At 50.3% G+C, this 21771-nt stretch overlaps 2 protein-coding genes across 2 annotated transcripts in view; one reads left to right on the top strand and one right to left on the bottom strand.

The window, feature by feature from the left end:
• The window catches only part of NUCB1 (nucleobindin 1), a 32463-nt gene extending 24686 nt beyond the window's left edge, over positions 1-7777 (bottom strand). The window contains exons 1-5 of the mRNA XM_023736284.1: positions 7755-7777; positions 7202-7344; positions 4129-4236; positions 1463-1668; positions 1068-1089 (exon numbers count right to left, since the gene is read on the bottom strand). Of these exons, the coding sequence (XP_023592052.1) occupies positions 1068-1089; positions 1463-1668; positions 4129-4236; positions 7202-7333 (468 nt within the window). The 5' untranslated portion in view covers positions 7334-7344; positions 7755-7777. The remainder of the gene's footprint in view (positions 1-1067; positions 1090-1462; positions 1669-4128; positions 4237-7201; positions 7345-7754) is intronic.
• Positions 7778-9089: 1312 nt separating this feature from the next.
• TULP2 (TUB like protein 2) lies at positions 9090-20512 on the top strand. Its single transcript, XM_004381678.1, has 12 exons — positions 9090-9121; positions 9497-9548; positions 9959-10085; positions 11278-11403; positions 11726-11845; positions 15429-15544; positions 16867-17178; positions 18412-18524; positions 19291-19405; positions 19492-19590; positions 19935-20106; positions 20379-20512. The coding sequence occupies exons 1-12, from the start codon at positions 9090-9092 to the stop codon at positions 20510-20512; spliced, it is 1518 nt and encodes a 505-aa protein (XP_004381735.1).
• Positions 20513-21771: the final 1259 nt, after the last annotated feature.

The raw sequence follows: 21771 nt of genomic DNA on the forward strand, positions 1-21771 counted from the left end.
GGAAAGGAGGAGTGTGTTGTCACAGTATGGGGAGAGCAATTAGAGTCACATAACAATGTATGTATAAATTTTTGTATGGGAAAAAATAAAAAAAATTAATTAAAGAAAAAATAAGGTCATATTAGAGTACTTGTTGGGTGCCACTGAGTTGATTTCCGACTCATAGCTACCCCATGTGACAGAGTAGAACTGCCCTATAGGATTTTCTAGGCTGTAATCTTAATGGGAAGGAGCCCTGGTGGCACAATGGTTAAAGTGCTTGGCTGCTAACCGAAAGGTCAGCCGTTTGAACCCACCAGCCGCTCCGTAGGAGGAAGATACGGCAGTCTGCTTCCATAAAGATTTAGTCTTGGAAACGCTGTTGGGCAGTTCTACTTTGTCCTGTAGGGTCACTATGAGTCAGAATCAACTTGATGGCAGTAAGTTTGGGGTTTTTTTTGGAATCTTTATAGCAGCAGATCGCCAGATCTTTCTCCCATGGAGCAGCCGGTGGGTTTGAACTGCCAGCCTTTCAGTTAGCAGCTGCGTGCTTAACCACTGCTCCACCAGGATTCCTTTACTGGAGTAGGGTGGGCCCTAATCCAATCTGATAGGTGTCCTTGTAAAAAAGAAGAGACACAGAGGAAGGACAGCCATGTGAAGATGGTGGTGGACTGGGGTGATGCAGCTACAAGCCAAGGAACGCCAAGGTCTGCTGACTGTCACCAGAAGCTAGAAAGAGACAAGGAAGTATCTTCTCCTAGAGCCTTCAGCGAGAGCACAGCCCTGCTGACATCTTGATTTCAGAGTTCTGGCCTCTAGAACTGAGACAACACATTTCTGTTCTGATAAGCCACTCACTTTGTGGTACCTTGTTATGACAGACCTAGGCAACTAGTACGGGTAGGTTTGGGGTAGAGGAGGGACAGGACCTGAGACGGGTGTTGTGGTCAACATTTGTTGGTTTTCTGAGTGATCAGACTATAGAATTATACTCTCAGAGAAAAATGCTAGGAAATTAGAATCACTTCTAGTGGGAAAAATAAAAAATAAAGAAGTAAAAATACAGTATAATGTTAGTAGTCAACTGTGCTAGAAAGCAAACTCAAGCTGTCTTCCAACTCCTGGTGACCCCACACACAACAGAATAAAACACTGTCTGGTCCTGCACCATCCCCATGATTCGTTGTGGATCACACCACTGTAATGCAGAGGGTTTTCACTGGCCGGTTTTTTGGAAGCAGATCACCTGGGCTTTCTTCCTAGTCCATCTTAGTCTGTCTGGAAGCTCCACTGAAACCTGTTCAGCATCAACAACATGCAAGCGTCCAGTAACAGATGGGTGGTGGCTGCACATGAGGTGGACTGGCCAGGAACTGAACGCAGGTCTCCCGCATAGAAGGCGAGCATTCTACCACTGAGCCACCAATGTCCTCCATGCACACTTTATAAGAGAAGAAAATGAGGTCCCAGGAGGCCCCACTCGCCACCCTCAAAACTACTTGGAGGCTCAGGAGCCAAGACCGCCTCACTCCACCTGGCCCCACCATGCTCACTGGGCTCCTGCTCGGCATCCATCTTGGCCTTGAGCAGCATCCGCAGCCGTGACACCTCCTGCCGCTTGAGCTCATCCAGCTTGGTGCGAACATGGTGGCTTACAAAGTCCAGTTCCCGGCTCAGCTTCCCGCTCTGCCCAGAGAGAGAGGAGATACTGGTCAGGCTGGGGGCCGGGGAAAGAGCATGCTAGGCAGCCTCACACTGGCTCTGTCCTTTCTGGAAACTTCTGCAAGCTTGCTGATACCCAGGAGGTCTGACCCCCACCCCCACCCCGGCTCATGGCCAAACATGACTCCCCAGGGCAGGGTCCCAGACCCTCAGCCTGGTGTTGAAGGACCAGGGTGGTCTGATGACCAAGTTGGTACTTTTTAGTAACACCCCGTGTAGTGAATGTCTCCTCAGGGCGGAAGTCCTGGACTCTAGGTTCAAATCGCAGCACCAGCATCACCAGCATCATTAGCATCACACCCTTTTCCTGCTCTGGACCTCAAAAAGGGATTGGCATTTACTGAAGGCTTAGGATGAACCAGGCCAAGGACTTGAAGAGGACATTATCGCTAATTCATACCACAGCCCCTCAAGAGAGAAAATTATATTGGGCTTCTCATTTACATGACATGGAAACCAGGCACAGAGAGGTGTGGCCACTTGCCCAGGATTAGAACCCAGCACTGAGCCACTCCAGAACCTGCCTGCTTAACTGTCCACTGTTTCTGATGTCACTTAGCAGGTGTGTGACCTTGGGCTAGCGAGGCACCTCCCGACAAGCTCCCAGACCTCGGTTTCTCCAGCTGGGAAGTGGGAGGGGCTAGACTCATGGGTCTCTAGTTTTCTCCCCGGACTGGGCTTGGTAGAGCCCTGGGACCGCCCTGAGTGGTGTAGAGGGGAAGCCTACTGGAGTCCTGGGGCAGGACTGGTGATTAGGAGTGGGCCTAGAAGAGAAGGGTGGAGCCTGGAGCACCAGAGGGTGGGGCACAAGACAATGTGGGATTGGGTTTGTAGAGCTCAGGGATGGAGCCTGGGGGGGTGCCTGCCTTGAGTACACAGGGGTGGGTCTGGAGCACTGGAGGGTGGTAATCATCTGGGCAGGGCCTGGAGAGCCGGAGGGTGCGGCTTAGTTGCCACATGGACCTAGATGGTGGAGAGAACCCCAGGAATGCAGGGAGGCTTCAGCGAGTAGTGAGGAACCTCCCGACCAGCCCCCGGCCTCTCGGGGCCTCTCCTAGGCTGAGGTGTTTGGAGAACGAGGCAGCATGTTGAGTGGCTCCTCCAGGCAGGGCATTCCGGCATGTGAGACATTCCAAAGTGCTGCCCAATGGGGTTGGGAAAGGCAGAGAGCAGACACCTAGGTCAGGCCCAGCCCTGTTTACTCACGAGGGATTCCCTGGGCCATTTCTGCGGAGCAGCTGCCCGGGGTCTGCCTGTTGGGTAGGGAGTGGGTGGAGGTGCTGGGGCTAGGGAATGCTCTGGGCTCAGCCAGTCCTGGAGTGTGATCCCGGGGCCACAAGAAGGGCAAACACTGCTACCAGGGTCTCAGAGTCCTCCTCTGTAAGATGGGGATCATCCTAGCCTGTTGGGAACTTAACATTGGCATTGGCAGTAACAGGAGTGAGAACACTCTATTTTGAATTCTTCCTGGTAGAAGGCACTGTTTTAAGGCACATCATGGATTGAATTGTGTCCCCCCAAAATATGTGTCAACTTGGTTAGGCCATGATTCCCCGTATTATGTGGTTGTCCTTCTTTCTGTGATTGTAATTTTATGTTAAGGAGGATTAGGGTGGAATTGTAACACCCTTACCCAGGTCACATCCCTGATTCAATGTAAAGGGAGTTTCCCTGGCATGTGGCCTGTACCACCTTTTATCTCTCAAGAGATAAAAAAAGAAAGGGAAGCGAGCAGAGAATCGGGGACCTCATACCACCAAGAAAGCAGTGCTGGGAACAGAGCGTGTCCTTGGGACCCAGGGTCCCTGTGTGGAGAAGCTCCTAGTCCAGGGTAAGATTGATTAGAAGGCTGACGGAGACAGAAAGCCTTCCCCTGGAGCTGATGCCCTGAATTTGGACTTTTAGCCTACTTTACTGTGAGGAAATAAACTTCTCCTTGTTAAAGCCATCCACTTGTGGTATTTCTGTTATAGCAGCACTAGAAGACTAAGACAAAGCACTTAGATCAAGCAACACTCACACAGCACTTACTAAAGACTGCTACTATCTTTACACGTTGTAACTCAGGTAATCAGAGCCTGAGTCCTACAACACAGGTAGTATTACTACCTCCATTTTACAAATGGGGAAACCAAGGCATGGAAAGGTGAAGTCAACTGCCCCAGGTCACACAGCTGCTAAGTGGCAGAGCCTAGTGAGACTGGACTGTTCAACTCCATGCTTAACCACATCCTGTGTGCCCCAAATCCCTTCCTGGCTGTGTGACCCCCAAGAAGTGACTTCTTCTCCCGCAGATCTCTTCTATGATGTAGAAAATGGGCAGGGCTGAACACATGCGGCCCCTTTGGGGAACCCGACCTTTCCCAGCCTCTGTCCTGCAGCATGCATCCTCTCCCCCCAATCCCCCCCCCCCCTCAACTGCACCTTGATGTCCTCAGCGTTGGCAGCCTGCAGCTTCTCACGGAAGTGCCCATCTGTTTCCAGCACATTGATGACCTCTTGGAGGTACCGGTGGTAATACAGGCCTGTGTCCTAAAGTGACAAGGATGGACATAGCAGCCCCAGTCCCCACCCCTCTCTGGTTCCTTTCCTAAGCAGAGTCGTGGTCCTGTTCCCCTAGATGGCAGCTGAGGCACCCAGGGTCCTAGACAAAGGCTCTGGAGCCAGAGACCTTGGTTCAAAGCCCCACCCTGCTGTATAACCTCAGGCAGGTTGCCTAACCCTCTGGACCACAGCTTTCACCTGCCTTCTTCTCAGGCGTGTAGAAGAGATAAAATGAAAATCACATGGGTAAATGCCCAGACCAACACCTCCCACAGACAGGGTGCTTAAAGAGTGAACACAAACCAAAACCATTGCTGTCGAGTCAGTTCCAACTCATGGCGACCCCGTGTGTTACAGAGTAAAACTGCTCTGTAGGGTTTTCTTGACTGTGATCTTTATGGAAGCAGCTCACCAGGTCTTTCTTCCACAGAGCTGCTAGGTGGGTTCAAACCCTTTCGGTTAGCAGTTGAGGGCTTAACCATTGCACCACCAGGACAGCCACTCATTAGAAATTCCATGAGGCAGTTTTACTCTGTCCTATAGGGTCGCTGTGAGTTGGAATTGACTTGATGGCCAGGAGTTTGGTTGTGGATTTTTAGAGTGAGGTTAATAAGAGTACCGACCTCATAGGGTTGCTGTGAGGATTAGATGAGTTAAAAAAAAAATGAACAAAACAAACCCATTGCCAGCAGGTTGATTCCACTCATAGCAACCCTATCGGACAGAGTACAACCGCCCCGTAGGGTTTCCAAGGCTGTAATCTTTACGGAAGCAGACTGCCACATCTTTCTCCTCCAGAGCAGCTAGTACATTCAAACCGCTGACCTTTTCGTTAGCAGCCAAACACTTAACCACTGTGCTACCAGGGCTCCAAATGAGTTAATGTATTTAAATATTTAATGCAGTGCCTGGTACCTAGTTAAGCCAAAAACCACACTAGTTGCCTTCTAGCTGATTCCGTCTCATGGTGATCCCATGTGTTTCGGAATAGAACTGTACTCCATAGGATTTTCATGGCTGTGACCTTTCTAAAGTAGATCACCAGACCTTTCTTCCAAGACACTTCTGGGTGGATTTGAACTTCCAACCTCATGGTTAGCAACCAAATGCTTAATGTTTGCGCCACCCAGGGACTCCAGGAACTGTCGATATTGTTATTGTTGCTGTTTATAATCTTTTATTGCTTTCTATAAGGAGCTCAGCTGCTAATCGAAAGGTTAGCGGTTTGAACCCACCAGCGGCTCTTCGGGAGAAAGATGTGGCAGTCTGCTTCTATAAAGATTACAGCCTTGGAAACCTTACGGGGCAGTTCTACTCTGTCCTGTAGGGTCACTATGTGTCGGAATCAACTCGATGGCAACGGGTTTATTGCTTTCTATAAGGAGCCGTGGTGGTGCAACAGTCAAGGGCTCGGCTGCCAACTGAAAGGTCAGCAGTTGGAACCTACCTGGTAGCTCTTCGCCACCTAGTGGCGATCTGTTCCTGTTAAAAAAAACAAAAAAACCCTATGGGGCAGTTCTACTCTGTCAGATGTGGTCTATATGAGTCAAAAGTCGACTCAAAGGCACCCAACAACAATACTGTTTTCTATTGGCTTTAGAATAAAGAATAAATTCTCTACCATGGCCCACAAGGCCCAGCATAATTTGGCCCCGTTCCTTCTCTGAACACATCTTCTATCCCTCTCCCTCTTGCTCTTTCTGCTCCAGCCACACTGGCCTCCTTGAAGTCCCTCTGCTCACTATGCTTTCTCCTACACTGTCTTTGCCCAGGCTGTTCTCTTTACCTAGAATGCTCTTCCCTCCACTTCCTCTACCCCCGTACTTTTGACTTAATATCTTCTCCTCCCTCACCCCCGCCACTTCAGATCTCAGCTCAAGCATCCCTTCTTCCCTGACTATCATCCCTGGTATCCATTCTCACAGAGCCCTGCCCTTTGTCTTCCATCTCCCGGTGAGCCAGGCTGATCTGTAACGGCATACAGCTTGCACATGGCTGTATCCTAGAGACTAGCATCGTGCCTGGCTCATAGCATATGCTCAAGAAATGTGTGGAATGAATGAAGGAAAAGGGACCCAAGGTTGCCCTTTGATGTTTGCAAGGATTTCACAGTGCAGAGACCTAACTCGTTAGGTGGGGATCTGCCTAATGTGATCTGCTATACATGACCTAAGAAGCCCTGGTAGGGCAATGATTAAATGCTTGGCTGCTAACCAAAAGGTTGGTGGTTTGAACCCACCAGCTGCTCCTCAGGAGAAAGATGTGGCAGTCCACTTCTGTAAAGACTACAGCCTAAGAAACCCTATGGGGCAGTTTCACTCTGTCCTATGGGGTCATTATGAGTCAGAATCGACTCCACCGCACACAACAACATAAATGATCTGCCCATCCCAAGAAGGAGCTGTAGGAAGATTCAGGCCACAAATTGGGATAATGTATCATTAAATCCCAACTCCCCTGAGATGAAAACTACACAGGGTTCGATAAACATGTGTTGGCATTAATAAATGAACAGTTCATGTGTGCTTTCATAACCTAAAACTACAACTCCCATGAGTTCATAGATTAAAACCGCCTCCAGCTACCTAACATTGCCTGCCTACGGTGCTTCTGGGAACTGTAGTTCTTTTCCATATTCTTTCTAGGGTGAGGGAAACATAAAAGATTGGGGAGGTTTAGGTGGATGATACAGATTTTCCAATTAAAATCTGACCTGAATTTCCACATCTCAGAAGTCCACTCCCTAACAGTCCGAGACTTGGAAATCTGTCTCCTCCCCAGTTTTCCACCATGTCAAACTCCCGGGACGACAAAGAATGGCAGGCAAAGTACAAGCTGCATCAGTCCCTGGGGCCAAAAAGTCACCGGAGTATCCCCCCTGGGGCCACGGGGTTCGCGGGAATTGTAGGACCACGGCAAACACCTGGCTGGAGAGCAGGGCAGGGCCACTCACGGGGCTCTCGGTCGCGGGGCTCTCCTCTTTCTTGGGCGCTCCCCGCTCCAGGGGCACGGTCAGAACAGTGCGCAGCAGCAGTAGCAGCGACGGCAGGAGGAGGAGGGCAGCGCGGAGCCCAACGGAAGGCATGGCAGCGTGGTCTGTGGGGGTCGGGGGTGGACAACGTCTATCCCAAGCCTCCTCCTTCCCAAGACCCAGGAATCTGAACCCCTAGCGCCGCCCCCTACCCATCTAAAAGTCAAGGCTCAAACCGTCTAGTACTCCTGCACCCAAGATTCCAGGCCCCCAGCCTTTCCTTCCTCTGACACAGGAGTCTAGGCTCTCAGCCCCCTTATTCCTCAGACCCGGGAATCCTGTCCCCCAGACCCTGGAATCCAAGACCGCTACCCCCACCTCCCCCAGACCCAAGAGTCCAAGCACCCAACCTCCTCTTTTCCCAGAAGTTCTGGCACCCAGCTCATCCTCCTCTGGCACCCACTTTTCCAGCACTCTGGCCCCTCAGCCTCCCCCCTCCCCACGACCCAGGAGTCTGGAAGCGCCAACGCCTCACCTCTCCTGCACCACAGTGGGAGTATTCCCGGATAAGGACCTCCGGTGCGTTTTTGGTGACTTCCCCTCTAGGCCCCGCCCCCAGGATCTGATTGGTCCACGCTGGAGATCGGCTTCGGGCCCGTTCCTCTACTTCCAGCGGCCCCGCCCTTCGCCGAAGTCGCTCGCCTGTTCTCGAAAACTTCACCTCCTCTTTCTCGGAAGCCCAGCCTCTCTGACGCCACATTTCCTTCCTTTTAAGCAAAAGGAGAGCGGAGACTCTTGAACTACAACTCCCTGCTGGCCGCGACAAAATGAGTCAACCTCGGCGGACATCTTGGCCCCATTGCCTTATGGGAGTTGTAGTTTTCCCATTCATTTTTGCCGCAGGTAAAGGCTGCACGTTAGAGCTCCTTAGCCATTGCACAGTCCACTTTATAAGTTTCTCCAGGTGCATAGCGAGACTGCGATGGGGCCTTTCTCTGGTCCCTTTAAGGAACACCCGCATACCATTCCAATTCGGAACCCCCGGAGCAAGGTTGCCGGGCTGCAGCGGTGGTCGGGGGTCATTTCTTTGTTGGAAGTGGAGCAAAGGGGGCCGGGAGGTAGCGGACCAGGGCAGATCCCAGTGGGAATCCCCCCTCCCTCTGAACCCTGTTTTCTTTATCTGCCTACTTCCCCTAGACCCAGAGATTAGGTCCCCAGTTCCCAAAGACAGGGTCAGGTATGTTTCGAGACTGGCCACAGAGGCGATTCAGTGAGGCGTGAATGTGAGTGGCTGCTCCGCACAAGGGGAGAAGAGGGAGTCTCCAGGATCCCAGAGAGGTGGGCGCTGAGTTCTGGGGACACTAGGGGTCAGGTGTTTGGGGCCCAGAGGCCTGAGTTATGGTGCTTGGGTCTAAAAGAGTCAGGGACTGGACTACAGGCCGGGAGAGAGTTAGGTACTTGGAGCAGGAACTGGGCTCCTGGGTCCCTGATAGTGATAAAAGCTGGGACCAGGCCTCTGGGTCCCTAACAGGAGAGGATGCTGGGATTCAGGCTACCTGGGTCAAGGAGGAGGAGCCCTGGTGGTTCAGCAGTTAAGCGCTTGGCTGCTAACAGAAAGGTCAGCAGTTCAAACCCACCAGTTCCTCTGTGGGAGAAAGATGTGGCAGTTGGCGTCCGTAAAGATTACAACCTTGAAAACCCTATAGGGCAGTTCTACTCTGTCCTAATAGGGTCGCTATGACTTGGAGTCTACTCGACAGCATCGGGGTTCGGGTTCCAGGAGAAGATCTAAGTCTGAGGTTCAGATGTTGGAAAGCAGAGTCCACTGGGATGTTGGGTCTGGGTTCTGACTAGTTCTTGCTTCTCCAGAATGTCTCAGGAGAATGACACATGGAAGAAAGAGTGAGTAGGAAAATGGGGTTGTGGGGGAGGAGGAACTAAGCTCTTGTCTCATAACTGTGTTTGCAATGTTCAGTACCATCAGGCTTGCAGGAAGGGGTTGGGGGCTGGGGCTCCTGGGTCTGAGGGAGGGAGCTGGGGCCCCAAACTCTTGGATCTGAGGGAGGGGGGGATGGGGGCCTGGACTCCTGAGTCCTGAGAACAGGACCCCTGACTCCTGGATTCTAGATGGGCCAGTGCTGGGAGAAAGAGCTTCAGAAACTGGTAGAGCAGATCCCATACCTTCTGTGACCTCACAGGTGTTCAGAACCCCAAGCTGAGCATGGGTAGGGAGGGGCCCTTGGGCAACTGGGGATGTCCTGCTTGCATCTCCCTCAGGGCCCTGGTGGATGAGCTCGCTGCCATGAGGCTGCAGAAGCTGGAGCAGCAGGTACTATGCCCCAGGAATCAGCCACCCCACTTCTATCTTCCCTACCTCCACAGGATCCCCATCCTCAGGACTTGCTCTGGGGCTCCAGGTCCTCAGTGGCTCTCTCTGAGCCTCAGGTTCTCCTACTGGGAAATGGGAATTTGGGAGCCTAAGCAAACCCTGGTGATGAGCCTCCAAAATTTTAAGGAACAAGGGTTTCTTAGCCCATGGGAGAGAAGGGGGTGGTGCCTGGACTCCTGGGTCTGAGGAAAGAGAGAACTGGGCAGCAGACTCCTGGGTCTGAGACCAGGGGACAAAGAGGTCCACGGACCCTCCCGCCGATGCAGGCCTCCACTTGCCCAAGGCCCCACCTCACCACTGTCTTCTCTTTGGGCTCCTGGCCGCAATGCCCCCCACCCCCGCCCCTGCAGCGGCGGCTGTTTGAGAAGAAGCAGCGACGGAAGCGCCAAGAGCCACTCATGGTTCATGCCAACCCTGATGCTTCTCTGCGGTCTCGGCGACCATGGCGACGGGAGGAGCGCCTGGGAAGTGACAGCGGTGAGAAAAAGCTCCTAGGGTCCCGCAAGCGGCGTTGGTCTGGAGGGAGGGGTCTGGAAAGCCTAGCGGCGCGGTCGGAGAGAGTCCGGGCCTGCCTACTGTAGCGCAAGGGGCGTGGCCTGCCGGTACTCTGAGTGGGGTCAAAACCAAACCCATTGGGGTCGCGCCTTGGAGGCGATTCCAACTCACAGGAGCAGCTGGGAGATTCCAACCGTTGACCTTTTGGGTAGCAGCCGAGCTCCTAATCACTGCACCACCAGAACTCCCGACCAGGGCTCCAAACCAAAAAGCAAACCCATTGCCGTCGAGTCGGTTCAGACTCACAGCCACCCTATAAGACAGAGTAGAACTGCCCCATAGAGTTTCCAAAGAGCGCCTGGTGGATTCGACCTTTTCGTTAAGTAGCCGTAGCACTTAACCGCTACATCACCAGGGTTTCCGACCAGGGCTCAAGAAGAGCCTAATTGCAGGCCCTGAGGAGGCGTTAAGAGTGGGACGAGTTAAAGACTGGGGGCGGGGCCGCGAGATTGCGGGGACGGGGGAGGATGAGCTGAAGGGTGAGGCTCTAGAGAATCTGGGAATTGGGCTAGGTAGAGCTGGGGGGCGGAGCCTAGGAGAGCCGAGGGACTGCCTCGAGGAAAGAGTGCGGGGGCGGGCCCCGTAGAGCAGGAGGCGTGGCCTGCAAGGGTGCGGGGACACAGTTTGGAAGAGTCTGAGCGCAGTACGCCCGCAGAGCCTGGGAAGTGGGGTCTGGGTAATTTAGAGTAGGGGTCCTGAAGAGATTACGCGAAGCGGCCATGCGATTGTTTATGAATCTAGCCCGCAACAACTTAGCTGCGAGACTGTGCTTATTTGAGCCTTAGGATGCAATTTGAGGACTGAGTGGATCTTGGAGGGGAGTCTTGGGTGGCGAGTGAATTCCGGGACGACGTCTGGAAGCCCGGGGGCTCTGGTGGCAGCAGTGGTTAAGAGCCTGGCTGCTAACCAAAACAGCGGCCAGCCGCTCCTTGGAAACCCTATAGGGCAGTTCTACTCTGTTCTGTAGAGTCGCTACGAGTCGGAATCCAGTCCATGGCATCGGGTTTTTTGTTTGTTTGTTTGTTTTGTCTGGAAGCCCAGTTAGAGGGCAGATCTTCGCTGAGGAACGGAATTTGTAGATGGTTTTAATGGGCCTCGCCTCACCTTCTCCCAGGCCCTGGGAACCCTTTCCTCCTGGAAAACGTTCCAGAGGCACATCTGCGCAATGCCTTCAGCACTGTGAGCTGCGGTGGAGATGGCAGTGGCGAGCGCCGTCCTCTAGAGTTCCCGACAGAAGCGGGTAACCTGCAGCCCTTGGATCTCCCCAGAACTTCCCTCCCACTGGAACCCAGGAGTCTGGGAGCTCAATGCCTGTTCTCCCAGGGACTCGGGAATCCAGGCGCCCGCCCCCTTCTCCCTCAGGACTCACGCAGTTGGGACACTGCTACTTCTTCCCTCGGTACCTAGGTGTCTGGCTCCCAGACCTCTCCTCCCCCACACCCAGGCATCTAGGCCCTGAACCTCCTCGTCTCCCATGCCCAGGAATCTGAGCCTCCAGCCCCTTCCTCACCCAGTACTCAGGAAACCCTGTCTCTACTCCCCCTTCTTATCCCGGCGTCCAGACAGTTCAGATCCAGATTTGGAGGAAGTCTCTGTGGAGAACGTTCCCGCCTCTCCCCCTCCTTATAAAGAGCCTCCAGGGACTCTACGACGCAGAGGTTGGCCAGCCTGCCAACGACCTGGTAATTTGGGGGACATTCGGGGTGAAATCTGACCTCCACTTCGTGCATGCCTCAAATCCCCACCCGCTATATGACATCCCCCTCCTTTTTGGGTAACAGTTTTATTGAGATATAATTCACATATCAGGAATTCACCCAATTCAGTGGGTTTTAGTATGAAGGTCCGTGGATGGCGCAAATGGTTTGCACTTGGCTGGTAACCAAGTGCTGGTAAGCAAGTGATTGTTGGTTTGAACCTACCCAGTGGCACTCTGGAAGAAACTGGCCTGGGGGTCTGCTTCTGTGAAGATTATAGCCAAGAAAACCCTATGGAGCAGTTCTACTCTGCAACACGTGGAGTCTCCTAAGTCACAAACCAACAACAAAAACAAAATCACCAACAATGGCTTTTAGTGTATTCACAGAGTTGTGCAGCCACCACCACAATCAAGTCTACAATATTTTCATCAAACCCAAAAGAAATCCTGTACCGTTTAGCAGTCACCCCTCCGTTTTCCCTGGTCTCGATAGATTCTGTGTCTATAGAATTGCCTATTGTGGACATTTCATATAAATGGAATCATACAGTATGTGAATTTTTGTGACTGGCCTCAATAAACTTTCAAGGCCAATAGACATTTGCAGTACAATAGATGTTCAAAATGTGCATTAGTGAGTTAACCCAAAGTGGATACACCTGTGTAAGCATTACCCAGGTCAAGAAACAGAACGTAGCCAGTATCCCCAAGATCCCCCTGTGGCCTCTCTCACAGTCACTCCCTTCATCCTACCCAAAGGCGACCTCTCTCCTGACTTCTTTCACTGAGCATGTTTTGAAGGGTCATTCATGTTGCAGCATGTATCCCTTCTTCATTCCTGTTTATTGACTAATTATACTCTATTTAGCAACATTCCCTTTTATTCTCTTGGTATGGCCAACTGTTTCAATGACAGGATTCTTAATTATCATCTCAAACTCTATCCCTGTTTCCCTTAGACTTAGTTCCCATTTGGGACCAAGGAAAGGGAGGAATCAAACTCCTCCCTGTCCTCAGAGACTCCTCACCCCAGGAGACACCCAACACATGGGGAAAGAGGAGAATCTGGCAGGGGAGGGCGATCAGTAGGGGCTGGGAACCCAGGGGTTCAGGCCTTCTCCAGCTAGCACTAGTGACCCTGTCTTCCATCCTGAGACTCTAACACCCTGAGCTTGTTGTTAGGTGCCATCCCGTTGGTTCTGACAAATAGCGACCCTATGTGCAACAGAATGAAACACTGTCCAGTCCTGCACCATCCTCACTGTTGTTATGCTTGAGCCCACTGTTGCAGCCACTGTGTCAACCCATCTCCTTGAAGGTTTTCCTCCTCTTCCCTGACCCTCTACTTTACCAAGCATGATGTCCTTCTCTAGGGACTGGTCCCTTCTGATAACATGTCCAAAGTATGTGAGATGAAGTCTCGCCATCCTTGCTTCTAAAGAGCATTCTGGCTGTACTTCTTCCAAGACAGATTTGTTCGTTCTTTCGGCAGTCTATGGCATATTAAATATTCTTCGCCAACGCCATAATTCAAAGGCATCACTTCTTTTTTTAAAAATTAATTTTATTTTTATTATTTTTTAATTGTGCTTTAAGTGAAAGTTTACAGCTCAAGTTAGTTTCTCATACAAAAATTTATAGACACATTGTTATGTGATCCTAGTTGCTCTCTCTATAATGGGACAGCACACTCCTCCTTTCCATGCTGGATTTCCCGTGTCCATTCAGCCAGCTCCTGTCCCTTCTAATCTCGCCTCTGGACAGGAGCTACCCTTTAGTCTCGTGTATCTACTTGAACTATGAAGCACACTCTTCATGAGTATCATTTTATGTCTTATAGTCCAGTCTCATCTTTATCTGAAGAGCTGGCTTTGGGAATGGTTTTAGTTCTGGGTTAACAGAGAGTCTGGGGGCCATGTCTTCCAGGGGGCATCAATTCGTCTTCGGTCTTCCTTATTCATTGTCCAGCTTTCACATGCATGTGAGGTAAGTGAAAACACCATGGCTTAAGGTCCACCTTAGTCCTCAAAGTGACATCTTCGCTTTTTAACACTTTAAAGAGGTCTTTTGCATCAGATTTCCCCAATGCAATGTGTTGTTTGATTTCTTGACTGCTGCTTCCATGGGTGTTCATTATGGATCCAAGTAAAATGAAATCCTTGACAACTTCAATCTTTTCTCCATTTGTCATGACGTTGCTTATTGGTCCAGTTGTGGAGATTTTTGTTTTCTTTATGTTGAGGTGTAATCCGTGCTGAAGGCTATGGTCTTTGATCTTCATCAGTAAGTGCTTCAAGTCCTCTTCACTTTCAGCAAGCAAGGTTATGTCATCTGCATAACTCAGGTTGTTAATGAGTCTTCCTCCAATACTGATGCCCTATTCTTCATACAGTCCAGCTTCTCAGATTATCTGCTCAGTGTACAGATTGAATAAGTATGGTGAAAGGATACAACCCTGATGCACACTTTTCTTGACTTTAAACCACACAGTGTTCCCTTGTTCTGTTTGAATGACTGCCTCTTGATCTGTGTACAGGTTCCTCATGAGCACAATTAAGTGTTCTGGAATTCCCATTCTTTGCAATGTTATCCATAATCTGTTATGATCCACACAGTCAAATGCCTTTGCATAGTCAACAAAACACAGGTAAAAGTCTTCCTGGTATTCTCTACTTGCAGCCATGATCCATCTGACATCAGCAATGGTATCCCTAGTTCCACATCCTCTTCTGAATCTGGCTTGAATTTCTGGCAGTTCCCTGTCGATTTAGTGCTGCAGCTGCTTTTGAATGATCTTCAGCAAAATTTGACCTGCATGTGATATTAATGATATTGTTCAATAATTTCTGCATTCTGTTGGATCACCTTTCTGTGGAATGAGTAAAAATATGGATCTCTTGCAGTCAGTTGGCCAGGTAGCTGTCTTCCAAATTTCTTGGCATAGACGAGTGAGCACCTCCAGTGCTGCATCTGTTTGTTAAAACATCAATTAGTATTCCGTTAATTCCTAGAAACTTGTTTTTCACCAATGCCTTCAGTGCAGCTTGGACTTCTTCCTTCAGTACCATTGGTTCTTGATCATATGCCACCCCCTGAAATGGGTGAACGTTGACCAATTCTTTTTGGTACAGTGACTCTGTGTACTCCTTCCATCTTCTTTTGATGCTTCCTGTGTCGTTTAATATTTTCCTCGTAGAATCCTTCAGTGTTGCAACTTGAGGCCCGAATTTTTTCTTCAGTTCTTTTAGCTTGAGCAATGCTGAGTATGTTCTTCCCTTCTGGTTTTCCGAGCATGTTCTTCCCTTCTGGTTTTCTATCTCCAGGATTTAGCACATTTCATTATAATACATTACTTTGTCTTCTGGAGCCGCCCTTTTAATTACTCTGTTCAGCTGTTTTACTTCATCACTTTTTCCTTTTGCTTTATCTACTTTACGTTCAAGAGCAACTTTCGCAGTCTCTTCTGACATCCATTTTGGTCTTTTTTTTATTTCTTTCCTGTCTTTTTAATGACGTTTCTTTCCTGTCTTTTTAATAACCTGAGCTTAGTCCCTGGCTTCTTTCAGGGGCCAGTGCTGAGGACGAGAGCGAATTCCAGGATGGCAGAGACCAATACAGGGGTCACAGTCTGGGACCACCTGGAATGGAGAGCGACTGGCAACTCAGAGACTTGACTTGCAAGGTGGGAGGAGGCACAGCCAGTTTGGATGGAGGAGGAGGAGGGGTAGCCTCGGCTTCCGCCGGGGGTGGGGCTAAAATTCTGCGGCCCAATCAGAGGCCCATTTCCTGGTGGGCGGATCCAGCAACAAGTCTGTTCTGACTGAGCTAGCAGAGGCTCTATGTGAGCACCATCAAATAAATCTACAGGATTTGAATTGATGTGGCCAAGGCCATTAGCACTGGGCTACCAACTGAAAGGTCAGCAATTTAGAAATTACCAGCCGCTTGGTGGGCCAAAGATGTGGCAGTCTGCTTCTGTAAAGATTTACAGCCTTGGAAACCCTTTGCGACAGTTCTACTCTGTCCTATAGGATAGCCATCAGTCAGAATCGACTCCACAGCAGTGGGTTAGTGGGTTTTGGTTGGCCATTAGAATTCAACCCATTTAAAGGCAGCACGTTTTGGAGAGGGCAGAACAGCAATGTTGTTGTTGTTAGATGCCATGAAGTCAGTTCCGACTCTTAGTGACCTTGTGTACAACAGAATGAAACACTGCCTGGTCCTGCGCTATCCTCACAATTGTTATGTTTGAGCTCATTATTGCGGCCACTGTGTCAATCTATCTGGTTGAGGGTCTTCCTCTCTTTTGCTGACCCTTTACCTAGCATGATGTCCTTCTCCAGGGACTGATGCCTCCTGATAACATGTCCAAAATACGTGAGACAAAGTCTTGCCATCCTTTGTTTTAAGGAGCATTCTGGCTGTACTTCTTCTAAGACAGATTTGTTCGTTCTCTGGCAGTCCATGGTATATTGAAGATTCTTTGCCAATACCATAATTCAAAGGCATCAATTCTTTGGTCTTCCTTATTCATTGGCCAACTTTTGCATGCATGTGAGGTGATTGAAAATACCATAGCTTGCGTCAGGTGCACCTTAGTCCTCAGCAAGAACAGGCATACAGAGGGCCGATTTTGGTGATGGTGAAAGTGCAATAGGTGGCTTCACTGAAGTAGATCTGGCCCATAATATATGTGATCTAGACCTGATGAACTCCAGTTTAACTGACTAGGCAGTGGTCTCAAGGGTATCCTCCAATCAGTAGATAGAGTGGGTGTGGCTCAGTGGAGCTGGCCAATAACTGATGGTGAGGTCTTGGCTGGGTGGGCCCCTTGAACGGACTGGCCAATCAGTAGGGTGATAGGTCAGGCCGTTAAGACGCTTAACCAATAGGCAGAAAATGTGGGCGTGAGGGGGCGGAACCCTGCGCAGGGATGGCCAATCAGTAGTTGGCAAGGCTGGGGGCCTGCTTGTCATTCAATTTTGAATTTGGCGCGTGGGCTAGGGCGAAGACCTGGAAGTGAAGAAAGAGGAGTTGGAGTTTGCGATGAGGGACTCCCCAGCGGCGGCCAAGGAGGAGGTGCCCCAGTACCCGGAAGGCGAGGACGGCACGGGAAGCGGAGACGTGGGGAACACGCATCGCTCGCCACTCCGTGCCCCCGGCCCTCGGCTGGGCGAGGACATGAAGGCGTATGTTCTGCGGCCGGCACTGCGGGGCCACGCAGTTCAATGCCGCATCAGCCGGGACAAGCGCGGCGTAGACAAGGGAATGTTTCCCTTCTACTACCTGTACCTAGAGGCGGCAGATGGCAGGAAGGTGCGGTTAGGTTCTTTAGAGCTGCACAGTCCCTGTAGTCTCTGGAGCAAGCCTTACCTCCCAGGGACAAGTCCTGCCCCTTTCTGAGGGAGAGTCAAAACTTTTACCAGTCCAGGCTTTGCTCATCACTGAGCTGTTGTTGTTAGGTGCCATCAAGTCATTACAACTCATAGCGACCCCATGTGACAGAGTAGAACTGCCCTATAGAGTTTCCTAGGCTGTAATCTTTACGGGAGCTGATCCCAGGTTTTTTCTCCTATGGAGCTGCTGGGAGTTCGAACCACCAATCTTTTGGTTAGCAGCCCAGAGCTTAACCATTGTGCCACCAGGGCACTTTATCACTAAGCTAGAACACCTCAACTCCAATGGCAAGATGCACTCTTCACAGAGCCCAGGAGCCTGGGCCCTACCTATCTCATAATCAAGCCTTGCCTACTCTAGATATGGGTCTGCTTTTCTTAAAGTCAGGCCACGCCCTCTCAGTATCCAAAACCCCACCCTTAATGGGCTCTCTGTTTGAATTGGCCTGGCTTTGGTTGGTGGCGAAATGGTTAGGCTGCTAACCGAAAGGTCAGCGGTTCGTACCCACCAGCCACTCCGCGGGAGAAAGACCTGGCGATCTGCTCGCATAAAGATTACAGCCTTGAAAATTCTATGGGGCAGTTCTGTTTTCTCCTATTGGGTCGCTAACAATTGAAATTTACTATACGGAAATGTTTTTTTCTGTTGGGCCCAAGACACGCCCCTTACAGAACCACGCCCAGTCCGTAGATGAACCCCACCCTCCATTTCCTGCCTCCAGGGTGGCCCCGTCTTCTCAGGGCACCCCATCTGTCCCATAAAGAGGCTTTTTTGGTACTCAGAGCCAGGCCTATTTTTTCTAGATGAAATACGTACCAAAGTTCTGTCCCAATGCTCCAAATGAAGGTCTTCCCTATTCCGCAAAGCCAGGCCCTGCCTCTGACGTTCATGTTCATCTTTACCTAGACTAAGTCAACCCCTGACCCAATAATGGAAGAAAAGAGGGGGAGATGCTAAGATGTGAAGCTCCCTTTAAGGAGTCGGCCACTGGCTTCCCTCAGTAAGAATCACATCTCCCAGCAAGCCTTTGGATGCTACTGCTCCATCACCCTCTCTTCTGTCATGGGCATGTGGCATTTTCTTGTCTTCAGACCACTAAGGTTAGCCAGATGCTAGAAATCAATTCTGATGGGCTGTTCCTCCTATCCACAGCACTTCCTTCTGGCTGGGCGTAAGAGAAAAAGGAGCAAAACCTCTAATTACCTCATCTCCCTGGACCCTACAGACCTGTCTCGGGATGGGGACAACTTTGTGGGCAAAGTCAGGTGGGCAGAGCCCCGGATGTGTGTGAGAAACAGGTGGCAGGGGTCCATGGGATGGGGAAAGAAGGGGATTTGTGGACTATATTTCCCAACAGGCCACAAAGCACAAGTCCCGCCTGCTCTAGGGCCATTTCTCCTAGGTCTTGATGGGTTTTGTAGTTCTTCAGGTTGTATCCCCCAAGGTGGTTGGGACTAGAGTTGAAGGCTTTGGAGCAAGGGCTGGTATTTAAGACATTTTACTTCTCGAGAGGCAAGGGTCTGGGACTCTTAAGTCCTGTGGGAGAATCGACCTAGAATGTGTGAGTTCTTGCATCCTAGAGGGAAGCAGCCCAGTCCTTAAAGGGCCCAGGGAGGAGGACAAAAAACATGGCACACCAAAGAAGGAGGGGGCTGGGATCGTGGATACTGGTTTCTGAGGGAACCAGCTTTGGCTGGGAGAGCTGAAAGGGTGGGGGAGATAGAAGAACCCATGGATAGGAAGGAAAAACGTATGCAGTGTCTGAGGTTTCTCTGGAGGCAGGAAAACCTAGTGTTTAAAAGCTGAGGCTTGAAAGTGCAATTGATCTGGGGTTGAATTCCAGCTCTTCTGATTCCTGGCAAAGGACTTCATCTAGCCTTAGTTTCTCCTCTGTTCAAGAGGAATATAATTCTTACCTTAGAGAGTAGATGGGAAGCATCAGTGAAAGATGACATGGGAGAACACCTCACATACAGCCACACAGTAACAATTCTTATTACTTTTATTCTGTTTATTCCCCTCATGGAGCAGATCCAATATCTTGGGCACCAAATTCACCATCTTCGATAACGGGGTAAACCCTGACCGGAAGAATTTCGTCCCGGAGACAGCCCGGATCAGGGAGGAGCTGGGGGCTGTGTGTTACGTGAGTGTTCGGGGATGTGAGAGAGTATGGAGCAGGGCAGTGGGGAGGGAAGAGAAACCAAGCCAACTGGAGCATAATGCCCCTAGGAGACCAATGTCTTGGGATTCCGGGGACCCCGGAAAATGACTGTGATCATCCCAGGATTCGACGCCCAGAACCGGAGATTCAGGGTTCAGCCACAAAATGTGAGTCCCTCAATCTCTGGGTCAAGGGAGGAGGAGGAGGCAGTCGTAGGTCACATGTGAATCCAGGAGAATTTTGTCACACTGTTGTGTCTAAGACAGCAGAGAACGTTGCTGCCGTTGTTAGGTGCCGTCGAGTCCGTTCTGACTCATAGCGATCCTATAGGACGGAGTAGAACTTCCCCATAGGGTTTCCAAGGAGCGGCTGGTGGATTTGAACTGCCGACCTTTTGGTTAGCAGCCAAGCTCTTAACCAATATGCCCCAAAATTCTAAGTCCCCAGGGAAAAAAAAAAAAGGTCGGTTGGTGATAGGTAAAACAACCACGCCCCCTACTTTACCTTCTAGGAACAGGAGTCGCTACTGAGTCGCCTCCAGCGGGGAGCCAGCCAGGGGCTGATCCTGCTGCAAAATAAAGCCCCATCGTGGAGCGACGAGAGCGGCGCCTACGTGCTCAATTTCCACGGACGCGTCACTCGGGCCTCGGTCAAGAATTTCCAGATCGTGCATCCGGATGACCGTGAGCTCCTAGGAACCGGCTTGCCCGGGCAAGGGAGCGGGCGAGAACTACTTCTCCCATCAGCACTTGGGCGTTTTTCAAGGCAGGGCAGACACCATGCTGTTACACAGCTTTCTGGGAATTGTAGTTTACTAGGCCTTTAGAGAGTTTCCCGGCTTTACAAGGCTGCCTGTTGCACAGCCTCTTGGGAGTTGTAGTTCTCACAGCTCAGGAGCCCGCGGCAGGGACATGAGGGTCCAGGGAAGGCTTAGTTCCTGACTCTCCCCCCGCAGCGGACTACCTGGTGCTTCAGTTCGGTCGCGTGGCCCCAGACTCATTCACCATGGACTTCCGCTTCCCGCTTTGCCCGCTCCAAGCCTTCGCCATCTGCTTGTCCAGCTTTGATGGGAAGCTGGCATGTGAGTAACCCAATAAAATGCCATTCCTTCACCAACTTCTGTGCCTGCTAACTGGGAGAAAGGGCCCTAACATGCCTGCTTTTGCACCACGTTAATAATAACCAACATGCCTTTGATGCCGACTGGGTATCCTGGGCTGTGGGTAGTGGGCCGTGCAGCAGCACCTGCCTTCACGGGGCTCACAGTCAAGCATGGGAGATGAAGATGGGCTTTGAACAACAAAAAAGAGCGAAACTCATCTGCTATGGAGAAAAACACATCGAGCCACAAGTTGGCCAGATCAGAGCAGGCAGGGCATCTGTAAAAAAGTGACTTTCATACTACTTCCTGGGTGGTGCAAACAGTTAACATACTCAGCTGCTAACCAAAAGGTTGGCAATTTGAATCCACCCAGAGGCAACTCGGAAGAAATGCCTACCAATCTGCTTCCAAAAAAATCACTCACTGAAAACCCTATGGAGCACAGTTCTACTCTGACACTCACGGGGTCACCGTGAGTCGGAATTGACTTGAGCAACTTTTTTTTTTCGTACTACTTCCATGGGGATATTGTGTGGTTTAAACTCAAGAAAGGTGTGCCTCAGGGTTGTATCTTTCACCATTCTTATTCAGTCTGTATATTGAGCAAGTAATCTGAGAAGGTGGACTATATGAAGAAGAACGGGGCATCAGGGTTGGATTAAGACTTATTAACAGCTTGCGTTATGCAGATGACACAACCTTGCTTGCTAACAGTGAAGAGGACTTGAAGTACTTACTGATGAAGATCAAAGACCACAACCTTTGATGGATGGATTTTCTTTATGTTGAGGTGTAAGTATGGATTACACCTCAACATAAATAAAACAAAAATCCTCACAACTGGACCGATAATCAACATCATGATAAACGGAAAAAAGATTGAAGTTGTCAAGATTTTCATTTTACTTGGATCCACAGTCAACACCCATGGAAGCAGCAGTCAAGAAATCAAAAGACACATTGCATGGGGCAACTCTGCTGCAAAAGACCTCTTTAAAGTGTTAAAAAGCAAAGATGTCTTTTTAAGAACTAAGGTGCCTCTGACCAAAGCCATGGTGTTTTCAGTTGCCTCGTATGCATGTAAAAGCTGGACGATGAATAAGGAAGACCAAAGAAGAATTGATGCCTTTGAATTGTGGTGCTGGGGAAGAATATTGACTATAATGTGGCCTGCCAAAAAAAACAAACAAATCTGTCTTGGAAGAAGTACAACCAGAGTGCTCTTTAGAAGCAAGGATGGCGAGAT

This window comes from Trichechus manatus, unplaced genomic scaffold (genome assembly GCF_000243295.1).
Source record: "Trichechus manatus latirostris isolate Lorelei unplaced genomic scaffold, TriManLat1.0 scaffold00087, whole genome shotgun sequence".
NCBI classification, from domain to species: Eukaryota; Metazoa; Chordata; class Mammalia; order Sirenia; family Trichechidae; genus Trichechus; species Trichechus manatus.

Bases quoted from the DNA above. Each gene is read 5' to 3' on its own strand.
- TULP2 (XM_004381678.1), top strand. From the start codon at position 9,090: ATGTCTCAGGAGAATGACACATGGAAGAAAGA. The intron at 9,122-9,496 runs GTGAGTAGGAAA...CATCTCCCTCAG, and splicing joins AATGACACATGGAAGAAAGA to GGCCCTGGTGGATGAGCTCG. The intron at 10,086-11,277 runs GTGAGAAAAAGC...ACCTTCTCCCAG, and splicing joins GCGCCTGGGAAGTGACAGCG to GCCCTGGGAACCCTTTCCTC.